Here is a 12,904-nt window from a genome sequence, read left to right on the forward strand (position 1 = left end):
AGTCCTACCATTCATAGCAATACAGGCACACCTCAAGAAACAAGAAAAAAGTCAAATAAATAACCTAACTCTACACCTAAAGCAACTAGAAAAGGAAGAAATGAAGAACCCCAGGGTTAGTAGAAGGAAAGAAATCTTAAAACTTAGAGCAGAAATAAATGCAAAAGAAACAAAAGAGATCATAGCAAAAATCAACAAAACCAAAAGCTGGTTTTTTGAAAGGATAAATAAAATTGACAAACCATTAGCCAGACTCATCAAGAAACAAAGGGAGAAAAATCAAATCAATAAAATTAGAAATGAAAATGGAGAGATCACAACAGACAACACAGAAATACAAAGGATCATAAGAGAGTACTATCAACAATTATATGCCAATAAAATGGACAACGAGGAAGAAATGGACAAATTCTTAGAAAAGTACAACTTTCCAAAACTCGATCAGGAAGAAATAGAAATTCTTAACAGACCCATCACAAGCACGGAAATTGAAACTGTAATCAAAAATCTTCCAGCAAACAAAAGCCCAGGTCCAGACGGCTTCACAGCTGAATTCTACCAAAAATTTAGAGAAGAGCTAACACCTATCCTGCTCAAACTCTTCATAAAATTGCAGAGGAAGGTCAACTTCCAAACTCATTCTATGAGGCCACCATCACCCTAATACCAAAACCTGACAAAGATCCCACAAAAAAAGAAAACTACAGGCCAATATCACTGATGAACATAGATGCAAAAATCCTTAACAAAATTCTAGCAATCAGAATCCAACAACACATTAAAAAGATCATACACCATGACCAAGTGGGCTTTATCCCAGGGATGCAAGGATTCTTCAATATCCACAAATCAATCAATGTGATACACCACATTAACAAATTGAAAAATAAAAACCATATGATTATCTCAATAGATGCAGAGAAAGCCTTTGACAAAATTCAACATCCATTTATGATAAAAACTCTCCAGAAAGCAGGAATAGAAGGAACATACCTCAACATAATCAAAGCTATATATGACAAACCCACAGCAAACATTGTCCTCAATGGTGAAAAATTGAAAGCATTTCCTCTAAAGTCAGGAACAAGACAAGGGTGCCCACTTTCACCATTACTATTCAACATACTTTTGGAAGTTTTGGCCACAGCAATCAGAGCAGAAAAAGAAATAAAAGGAATCCAAATTGGAAAAGAAGAAGTAAAGCTCTCACTGTTTGCAGATGACATGATCCTCTACATAGAAAACCCTAAAGACTCCACCAGAAAATTACTAGAACTAATCAATGACTATAGTAAAGTTGCAGGATATAAAATCAACACACAGAAATCCCTTGCATTCCTATACACTAATAATGAGAAAACAGAAAGAGAAATTAAGGAAACAATTCCATTCACCATTGCAACGGAAAGAATAAAATACTTAGGAATATATCTACCTAAAGAAACTAAAGACCTATATATAGAAAACTATAAAACACTGGTGAAAGAAATCAAAGAGGACACTAACAGATGGAGAAATATACCATGTTCATGGATTGGAAGAATCAATATAGTGAAAATGAGTATACTACCCAAAGCAATCTATAGATTCAATGCAATCCCTATCAAGCTACCAACAGTATTCTTCACAGAGCTAGAACAAATAATTTCACAATTTGTATGGAAATACAAAAAAACCTCGAATAGCCAAAGCGATCTTGAGAAAGAAGAATGGAACTGGAGGAATCAACCTACCTGACTTCAGGCTCTACTACAAAGCCGCAGTTCTCAAGACAGTATGGTACTGGCACAAAGACAGAAATATAGATCAATGGAACAAAATAGAAAGCCCAGAGATAAATCCACGCACATATGGACACCTTATCTTTGACAAAGGAGGCAAGAATATACAATGGATTAAAGACAATCTCTTTAACAAGTGGTGCTGGGAAAACTGGCCAACCACTTGTAAAAGAATGAAACTAGAACACTTTCTAACACTGTACACAAAAATAAACTCAAAATGGATTAAAGATCTAAATGTAAGACCAGAAACTATAAAACTCCTAGAGGAGAACATAGGCAAAACACTCTCTGACATACATCACAGCAGGATGCTCTATGACCCACCTCCCAGAATATTGGAAATAAAAGCAAAAATAAACAAATGGGACCTAATTAACCTTAAAAGCCTCTGCACATCAAAGGAAACTATTAGCAAGGTGAAAAGACAGCCTTCAGAATGGGAGAAAATAATAGCAAATGAAGCAACTGACAAACAACTAATCTCGAGAATATACAAGCAACTCCTACAGCTCAACTCCAGAAAAATAAATGACCCAATCAAAAAATGGGCCAAAGAACTAAATAGACATTTCTCCAAAGAAGACATACAGATGGCTAACAAACACATGAAAAGATGCTCAACATCACTCATTATCAGAGAAATGCAAATCAAAACCACTATGAGGTTCCATTTCACACCAGTCAGAATGGCTGCGATCCAAAAGTCTACAAGTAATAAATGCTGGAGAGGGTGTGGAGAAAAGGGAACCCTCTTACACTGTTGGTGGGAATGCAAACTAGTACAGCCACTATGGAGAACAGTGTGGAGATTCCTTAAAAAACTGGAACTAGAACTGCTTGATGACCCAGCAATCCCACTGCTGTGCATACACACTGAGGAAACCAGAAGGGAAAGAGACACGTGTACCCCAATGTTCATCGCAGCACTGTTTATAATAGCCAGGACATGCAAGCAACCTAGATGTCCATCAGCAGAAGAGTGGATAAGAAAGCAGTGATACATATACACAATGGAGTATTACTCAGCCATTAAAAAGAATACATTTGAATCAGTTCTAATGAGGTGGATGAAACTGGAGCCTATTATACAGAGTGAAGTAAGCCAGAAAGAAAAACACCAATACAGTATATTAACGCATATATATGGAATTTAGAAAGATGGTAACAATAACCCTGTGTACAAGACAGCAAAAGAGACACTGATGTTAGAACAGTCTTATGGACTCTGAGAGAGAGGGAGAGGGTGGGAAGATTTGGGAGAATGGCATTGAAACATGTAAAATATCATGTATGAAATGAGTTGCCAGTCCAGGTTCGATGCAGGATACTGGATGCTTGGGGCTGGTGCACTGGGACGACCCAGAGGGATGGAATGGGGAGGGAGGAGGGAGGAGGGTTCAGGATGGGGAACACATGTATACCTGTGGCGGATTCATTTTGATATTTGGCAAAACTAATACAATTATGTAAAGTTTAAAAATAAAATAAAATTAAAAAAAAAAATCAGTCCTGCCAATAAACACCCAGGACTGATCTCCTTTAGGATGGGCTGGTTGGATCTCCTTGCAGTCCAAAAGACTCTCAAGAGTCTTCTCCAACACCACAGTTCAAAAGCATCAATTCTTCAGTGCTCAGCTTTCTTTATAGTCCAACTCTCATATCCATACATGACCACTGGAAAAACCATAGCCTTGACTAGACAGACCTTTGTTGACAGAGTAATGTCTCTACTTTTTAATATGCTGTCTAGGTTGGTCATAACTTTCCTTCCAAGGAGTAAGCATCTTTTAACATAGTTACACCCATTTATTTATTTACTGTCTATGGTGCTGCAATGGCAGAATGAGTAGTTATAGCAGAGATTGTATGATCTGCAGAGCTGAAGATATTTATTATCTGGACCTTCAGAGAAGAAGTTTGCCAGCCCTTAGGATGAATAAATCAGTTTTTAAAACTAACACTATCGATTTAAAATAAATTGGGAGTTAAATGTGCTTTCTGAAAAAGCTTTAAGGGGTTGGCACATTGTTGAGAAATATGAATGATCTTTCATAAAAGAATGCAAAACCTACCTACCTTAAAAAATAGAACCAGGGTTTCTAGGGACTCCTGAAGCTCCTGGACTTAGGATTCTAGTCTCCAGAATGAAACCTGTGACTGACACAGGATGGGAACTGTCTCAGACTGTCATTGGATAGAACTTGAACACTCACCAAATGTCCTTCTTTGCAGGTGGAGTGGATCCAACAGCAAGTGGTAAAAAAACGGACCAAGAGGGATTATGACTTCAGCCGCGCCCAGTCCACTTACTTCAATGATCCCAAGTGGCCAAGCATGTGGTATATGGTGAGTTCGACTGGCCAGGGCCTGTGGCATCCTGTTGTGTGTTGTTCAGCAATGTTGGGATGAGGAAGACAGAGAAACAGTGAGCAAGGATTTTTTCCTGTTTCAGGACCCGCCACTGGTGGGTTAATGGTCCGTGCTATTTTCTGGATCTTTTTTGAAGTTAACTCTCTGGTTCTAAGGAGAAAGAGAGAAATTCTGATCCTGAAGGTGTTTCTACTTGAGATCTTACTCTGTGTAGTAGCTTTGTAAGTTTGGGTCAGAAGATGGGAAAATAATATAAAGGGCAGACACCCTGAGACTTAGCAATAGTTGTGTTCACCTCTGGTACACATCAACTCTACTCTGAAACTAGTCTGGTTAATGAATACTGGCTCTTGAAATCATTGAAATGACTGCTGGTAGGTAACAGATTCCTAACTTGAGTTATCTAAATGTACCTTCTCACTTTGGGTAACAATTTTTTAAAAACTAGACTAGGAAAAAAATAGTTGAAAAGTGTTTGACTTGTAGCTAGTCCAAAGTATCGCAAAGAATCGTATGTGACTGAGCACGCACACAGTGGTTCAAGCAAAAACTTTCAGCAAGGGAAACTTAATGTGTTGGGAAGAATGATCTAGAAATTCACTTGATGTTGCCTCCTATGAAAATTTACTTCTCTAACCTTAGGGTTTTATGTTTGTGATCCCTGAAAAATTGACTAGAATATGATACTTTATCATGAAATATATATGTTATCAATTTGCTCTATAATCTGCAAAAAGACCTTAACTTTTAAAAATTTTTTTGAAAATCTTTATTGTAAATTATTGCCAGAATTATTTCCCCCAGTCTACCTTGTATTTTTGCAGTCCCTGACCCTGCTTCTCTATACATCCATTGCATTCCAAATACGTGTCTCATGCTTTTCTGCCTCCTTGCATTTCATTCCTTCTTCCCAGAGTGGCCTTCTGTCCTGTCCCGCCTCCTCAGGTCAGAATTCTCCATTGCTCAGAGCCCACACCTGAGGCTGACTATTTCATGTCTCCCATGTCCTCATCTGTCACTGTCCTTCCTCTGCTGTCCTGGGCCTGCTGTCTCTGCCATTCATGACATCCTCCCCTTGGTGCTTTGTTTTATAGTTTTTATTGTAGTTTTAAATCTCCTCTGTTACTTTGTGTGTGGGGGTCACTTACATCCTCCCATCTGAGAATGTAGCCTAGCACCTAGCAACACTAGGAATCTGTGTTCATTTGGAGATGGGTGAATGTGGCTGGCATTTCTCCCAGTTTCCCTCTTCTTAGTCTTACCCAGAAGTGGAAGGTTGTGGAAAGATTCTGGACCCCAACCAGAGTTTTACACAGAAAACTCTTTCATGCATCAGGGGAAATAAAGGAGCCATGAAGCTAAGTTCAAAGGGAGATGAGACTCAAAGCATCATTTGAGTAGAAATCACCTGAGGGGACCCTGATGCTGGGAAAGATTGAAGGCAAAAAGAGAAGGGGGCAGCAGAAGATGAGATGGTTGGATAGCATTACTGACTTAATAGACGAGTGTGAGCAAACTCGGGGAGATAGTGGAGGACAGGGGAGCCTGGCATGCTACAATCCGCGGGGTCACAAATAGTCAGACATGACTTAGTGACTAAACAACAACAATGAGGGGACAGTGAGACACTTGCCAGCTTATTAGCTCCAAGACCAAGAAAGAATGAACCACAAGGGAAGGCATTAGAGGGAGTGTTAGCAGGAGCTCAGGAGCATTTGTCTATGCTGACAAGATGATAAGGATGTAATAGCATTAAGAAGTAGAATGGAAGCAACATGCCCATAACACCTCTCTTCTTAAGGCCCAGGGGCAGTGAGACCCTCTTTGACTTGCATTTCTTTTTTGCAAGAAAGAAACACATTGCTATCTGCACATGTCCCACTCAACAGTGCAGGTGAACAGTGGCTCTCCCTGACCCTCTCATCACTCCAGCAGGGCAGGTTGGGCTGTTGCAGGAGCCATGGTCAAGGTGACTCCAAAGATTTCAGTGTGTATAGGGGAAGATCTCCTTACACCTGAGAACCTCTGCCATTTCTTCGGAAATTCTCTTTTTGATGTAAGGAAAGGTTAAGAGGGAAGAGCTTTTGTTTGGCTCTTTAAAATACTGGATGTTTTTCAACACATACTTGATGGTAATAATTCAAATAGATCACGTTCATTGAGCACTTAGCACATGCTAAAGTATAAGGTGCTTATACTTTATTCTAATATTTTTCTAATGTAGTTTAAATAGAGATGTGTGTTTAATATTGGCCCTGTGTTATAAGAGTTAGGAATCCAAGGCTTATAAAATTTACATCATTTGCCTAAGATCACCCAACCTGAAAGTGATGAAACAGAGATGCCAAGCCAGGCAGGTTGACGGGAGTCCACAGGATGAACATGGCATCATATCCCCACCCTTCTACTATTCACAACAACTGTAAGCGAGACACTACAGCCCTCCAGAAACTTCTAATCTGTCCATGGAGAAATGACTGAAGTTCAAGGGAGAATCATGGGTGCCATGTAGGATGAGCAAAGTGTCTTGGGAGCAGCCAAAGCACTTCAAAGCTTCCTATTAAAGGCATACTTTTTCGTTAATGAAAGCAATGGGAAATTGGTTACATACCTATGTTTATGTCAGTAGTAGTGACAGAATTGGAGTCAGAACTTCAAGTCTGCAAACATGGATTCAGTTCCCCATTACTTCGCTTATATGGCCATGAATGAATCACTTAAAGTCTTGTCAACTAGAAAATAAGAGAAAGATCAGATCAGTCGCTCAGTCGTGTCCGACTCTGCGACCCCATGAATCACAGCACGCCAGGCCTCCCTGTCCATCACCAACTCCCGGAGTTCACAGACTCATGTCCATCGAGTCAGTTATGCCATCCAGCCATCTCATCCTCTGTCTTCCCCTTCTTCTCTTGCCCCCAATCCCTCCCAGCATTAGAGTCTTTTCCAATGAGTCAGCTCTTCTCATGAGGTGGCCAAAGTACTGGAGTTTCAGCTTTAGCATCATTCCTTCTAAGGAAATCCCAGGGCTGATCTGCTTCAGAATGGACTGGTTGGATCTCCTTGCAGTCCAAGGGACTCTCAAGAGTCTTCTCCAACACCACAGTTCAAAAGCATCAATTCTTTGGCACTCAGCCTTTTCCACAGTCCAACTGTCGCATCCATACATGACCACTGGAAAAACCATAGCCTTGACTAGACGAACCTTTGTTGGCAAAGTAATGTCTCTGCTTTTGAATATGCTATCTAGGTTGGTCATAACTTTCCTTCCAAGGAGTAAGCGTCTTTTAATTTCATGGCTGCAGTCACCATCTGCAGTGATTTTGGAGCCCAGAAAAATAAAGTCTGACACTGTTTCCACTGTTTCCCCATCTGTTTCCCATGAAGTGATGGGACCGGATGCCATGATCTTCATTTTCTGAATGTTGAGCTTAAAAGCCCACTTTTTCACTCTCCACTTTCACTTTCATCAAGAGGCTTTTTAGTTCCTCTTCACTTTCTGCCATAAGGGTGGTGTCATCTGCATATCTGAGGTTATTGATATTTTTCCCGGCAATCTTGATTCCAGCTTGTGTTTCTTCCAGTCCAGCGTTTCTCAAGATGTACTCTGCATATAAGTTAAATAAACAGGGTGACAATATACAGCCTTGACGTACTCCTTTTCCTATTTGGAACCAGTCTGTTGTTCCATGTCCAGTTCTAACTGTTGCTTCCTGACCTGCATACAAATTCCTCAAGAGGCAGAAAATAAGAGTACCTACCTCTTAAGTTGAGTTAGTGACTGCTGTGTAACAAATCACAGAACTTAGTTTTTAAGACAGAGATCTCCTGAGTTCCATGGGTCAGGCATGCAGAGAGGGCCCAGTGCTAATGACTTCTCTGTTCAATGATGTCTGGGGCTTCAGCTGGAAGACTCAGAATTGTGACTGGAGTTGGAGGATCCACTGACGAGGTCACATGGCTGGTTCTTCTCCACCTGGGCCTCACTAGAGGGCTGCTTGAGTGGCCCCTTGACATGGCTCTGTCCTCACTCAGGGCAAATGATTTAAGAGATTGTGTTAGAGGTGGTGATGTCTTTTTATGATCTCATCTCAGAAGTTACTTCTGTAATTTTCTGTTGACCACATGTTGAACTCTAATTAGTGTATGAGGGAACTACATAAGGGTGTGTGTACTAGGAATCAAGAATGGTTAAGAAGCTGGTTACCATAATTAAATGAAATACTACATGGGAAAGCTTTAGCACAGTGCCTGGCAGTAGAAGACTCTTTAAAGTAAATTATAATTGTTCTTCTTTTGAATTACAATACATGCTATCTTCCTTTTATCTGTTTTCATTGCTACAGTTGAAGAAGGGTATGATCGTATGTGCAGTGGACATCCTTCAGAGGGCTCAGTGACATGTCATTGACACTGTTGAGACACAGTGCTGATTTCCTCCTTCCTTTTTCTGAGCCCTGGGCCCTGCTGCAGTGTTTTTTGAGGGTTACTTGGCGAACCTCCATAGGGTCCTGCCTTCAGCTCGTTAGCCTAGGCCTGATCCTGTCAGTCTATATTTATCACAGGAGAACAGAGATTAAAGAATGGCATGAAGTGTGCCTGAGTGTCTCTTTTAATTAATTTAAAAGCTTTACCCCTGTCGCTCCTCCCCTTGGAAACTGGTATGTGAAACCATTATGTCCAGCCTTGAGACCTGGGCAGTATATTCAAGGAAAGGTGCATTTACAAGAGTTTGTTATGGAGACGATGGCTGGCTAATTACTTCTCTGACCTGGAAGGCTGTGCTCGGGCTTCCAGGAGCTTGCAGGGTCCAGTCCTAGAAACAGAACTGGCTTCTCATTGTATTGACAGACTCCAGCATCTCCTCTTTGTGAGCATGGTAGCAAGTCCTGAGGATTTAGGAAAACATGATCTGTACTTCCTTCGAAGATCAGTAAGGCAGAAGAGGAATATGTAAGTGCCAATGAGTTTGCTGAACCAATAGTTCTGCCCTGAAAGTGTCTCTGGGATCATGTGCATACACCCAGCTCCATGGGCTTTGGGTTCTAATTTTTGCTTATAGATTTGCTTCTTCTGTTAAAATGTCCAGAGTAGTAATGGATGCCCAAGCTTGGGTCCCCCTATAAGAGATTTTTATTTTTGGTATAGAGGAGGGCTCAGGCAGCAAGATTTCATAAGAATCCCCTAGTAAGTCTAATAGGCAGCCAGGAATGCTGAGTTATTTATTCACTGCCCACATCTGGGATAAATGCTCAATGAATGCTAATGAAATAAATAGACGAGTAAACTGGATATCAGTGAGCATCTTCATAGTTGAGAAAATAATTGGCTGTGTCAAACATTTTGCCAAACTTTCATGTGTATTATATTGCCAGTATTCCAGTGAGTTGGGACCTATTATTGTCTTCATTTTAGGGCTTCCCAGGTGGCGCAAGAGGTGGAGAACCTGCCTGCCAGTGCAGGTAATGCAAGAGATGTGGGTTTGATCCCTGGGTTGGGAAGATCCCCTGGAGGAGGGCATGAAAACCTACTCCAATATTCTTGGCTGGAGAATCCCGTGGACAGAGGAGCCTGGCGGGCTACAGTCCACAGGGTTGCATAGAGTCAGACATAACTGAAGTGAGTTAGCACACACACATGCATTGTCTTCATTTTACACTGAAGAAATTACAGAAGAGACAAGTAACTTGTCCAGAGTCGCACTGTTTACCAGTGGGCAGATCCTGTTATTCGAACCCAATCACTCTGACTCCAGAGGCTAGACTTCCAACTGTTGTGTCACTGGACTTCATATGAATGGCATCACAAATCACCTGGAAGGATTACTGCCCACCTCTCTCATGCCCCCCAGTGGAAATTTGGGAATTTGCATTTCTGACAAGCTAGTGCAGGTGATGGAATTTTAGTTGAGCTATAAAGCAGAGACATTATGTTGTCAACAAAGGTCTGTCTAGTCAAGGCTATGGTTTTTCCAGTAGTCATGCATGGATGTGAGAGTTGGACTATAACGAAAGCTGAGCGCCAAAAAATTGATGCTTTTGGACTGTGGTGTTGGGGAAGACTCTTGAGAATCCCTTGGACTGCAAGAAGATCCAACCATTACATCCTAAAGGAAATCAGTCCTGGGTGTTCATTGGAAGGACTGATGTTAAAGCTGAAAGTCCAATACTTTGGCTACCTGATGCGAAGAGCTGACTCATTTGAAAAGACCCTGATGCTGGGAAAGATTGAGGGCAGGAGGAGAAAGGGACAACAGAGTACAAGATGGTTGGATGGCATTACCGACTCAATGGTCATGGGTTTGAGTAGACTCAGGCAGTTGGTGATGGATAAGGAGGCCTGATGTGCTGCGGTCATGGGGTCGCAAAGAGTTGGACACGACTGAGCAACTGAACTGAACTGAAATCCTAAAAGATGATGCTGTGAAAGGGCTGCACTCAATATGCCAGTAAATCTGGAAAACTCATCAGTGGCCACAGGACTGGAAAAGGTCAGTTTTCATTCCACTCCTAAAGAAAGGCAATGCCAAGGAATGTTTAAACTGCCACACAATTGTACTCATCTCACACACTAGCAAAGTAACACTCAAAACTCTCCAAGCCAGACTTCAACAGTACATGAACTGTGAACTTCCAGATGTTCAAGCTGGATTTAGAAAAGCCAGAGGAACCAGAGATCAAATTGCCAGCATCTGCTGGATCATAGAAAAAGCAAGAGAGTTCCAGAAAAACATCGAACTCTGCTTTATTGACTATGCCAAAGCCTTTGACTGTGTGGATCACAATAAACTGTGGAAAATTCTGAAAGAGATGGGAAAGCAGACCACCTTACCTGCCTCCTGAGAAATCTGTATGCAGGTCAAGAAGCAACAGTTAGAACTGGACATGGAACAACAGACTTGTTCCAAATCGGGAAAGGAGTACATCAAGGCTGTATATTGTCACCCTGTTTATTTAACTTATATGCAGAGTACATCATGAGAAACGCCGGGCTGGAGGAAGCACAAGCTGGAATTAAGACTGCTGGGAGAAATATCAATAACCTCAGATGTGCAGATGACACCACCCTTATGACAGAAAGCAAAGAACTAAAGAGCCTCTTGATGAAAGTGAAAGAAAGTGAAAAAGTTGGCTTAAAACTCAACATCCAGAAAACTAAGATCATGACATCCAGTCCCATCGCTTTATGGCAAATAGATGGGGAAACAGTGGAAACAATGAGAGACTGTTTTCTTGGGCTCCAAAATCACTGCAGATGGTGACTACAGTCATGAAATTAAAAGATGCTTGCTCCTTGAAAGAAATGCTATGACCAATCTAGACAGCATATTCAAAAGCAGAGACATTACTTTACCAACAAAGGTCTGTCTACTCAAAGCTATGGTTTTTCCAGTAGTCATGTATGGATGTGAGAGTTGGACTATAAAGAAAGCTGAGTGCCAAAGAATTGATGCTTTTGAACTGTGGTGTTGGAGAAAACTCTTGAGAGTCTTTTGGACTGCAAGGAGATCCAACCAGTCCATCCTAAAGGAAATCAGCCCTGAATGTTTATTGGAAGGACTGATGCTGAAGCTGAAACTCTAATACTTTGGCCACCTGATGTGAAGAACTGACTCATTAGAAAGGACCCTGATGCTGGGAAAGATTGAAGGCAGGAAGAGAAGGGGGCAATAGAGTACAAGATGGTTGGATGGCTTTACTAACTCAATGGACACGAGTGTGAGTAGGCTTCAGAAGTTGGTGATGGACAGGGAAGCCTGGCGTGCTGCAGTCCATGGGGTCGCAAAGAGTTGGACACGGCTGAGCGACTGAACTGAACAAGTTCCCAATTGATGCTGATTTTATTTGACTCTCAGGACCACTTAGAGATCTCCTTGCTCTAACATATTTTCACCACAGGGTTTATATGAACACAGCTGGCCTCCACCTCCCCATTATCAGTTGGAGAAAGAAGAGCTTTCAAAAAACTTAGAGACACTTTAAAGTGCCCTTGGTCAATTTAGCTTGTTTCTCTTGATCTTATACATTTTTCTTACTGACAAAATTTTCTATCTGGGAAACCGGACAGCTTTAATATAAAAAGATATTTTCACTTTACTGGCACTGATTGAGAAGTGCCCTTGTCTAAAACAGTCTTTCAAGATGTTCCACAGACAAAGGATATCTGATGGGAAAGATTGTGAAAATCTGACCAAGTCTTCATGAACTTGGTGTAATAGAAATGTTTTTAACATACAAAGCGTGTATAATGGGCCATTTTGATCCCCTGAAGAAAATTCACTTTGGTTCTAGAAAGAGCATGGCTACGTAAGATGCCCCTTCAAGGATCTGAGAATGCCAATTGAGCAAATTCAGGGAGTTAAATATTTTTTGTTACAAAATATTTAAGACATACAGAAATTTGAAAGAGAACCATAAATGCCTGTCCACCCACCCCCAATCTAAAGAATAGAATGTTATCTATACAGTTGAAGTCCCTTGTGAGCCATGTCTTTATAGCATCTGTTGATCCCTTACACAGTTATGGCAGATGCTGCATTTGAAATACAGGAGGAGATGGGAATTCTCCTTTGTTGGCAGGATGGTTCTCTTTATGGGAGAGATTATTCAATTTATAATAGATTTTATATTTTCTGAAATCATCCTAGAGCATTTCTACATGAAATTTGTACTCAGGCTATTGACAACGAGTCCCAAGAAGGCAACTTGGAAGTGAAACTTGGAGGAAGCTATAAGTTTAGCCAAATAGCTCTT

The 12,904-nt window shown here is 41.0% G+C and overlaps 1 protein-coding gene across 5 annotated transcripts in view; it reads left to right on the forward strand.

Annotated features, from left to right (window-relative positions):
• Nucleotides 1–12,904, forward strand: part of PCSK5 (proprotein convertase subtilisin/kexin type 5) — a 521,444-nt gene that overhangs the window by 93,422 nt on the left and 415,118 nt on the right. For all 5 annotated transcript variants that reach the window (XM_055578327.1, XM_055578328.1, XM_055578329.1 and 2 more), the window contains exon 3: nucleotides 4,017–4,130. In XM_055578327.1, coding sequence (XP_055434302.1) covers nucleotides 4,017–4,130 — 114 coding nt within the window. The remainder of the gene's footprint in view (nucleotides 1–4,016; nucleotides 4,131–12,904) is intronic.

The sequence above is a fragment of the Bubalus kerabau genome, chromosome 4, assembly GCF_029407905.1.
Source record: "Bubalus kerabau isolate K-KA32 ecotype Philippines breed swamp buffalo chromosome 4, PCC_UOA_SB_1v2, whole genome shotgun sequence".
NCBI classification, from domain to species: Eukaryota; Metazoa; Chordata; class Mammalia; order Artiodactyla; family Bovidae; genus Bubalus; species Bubalus kerabau.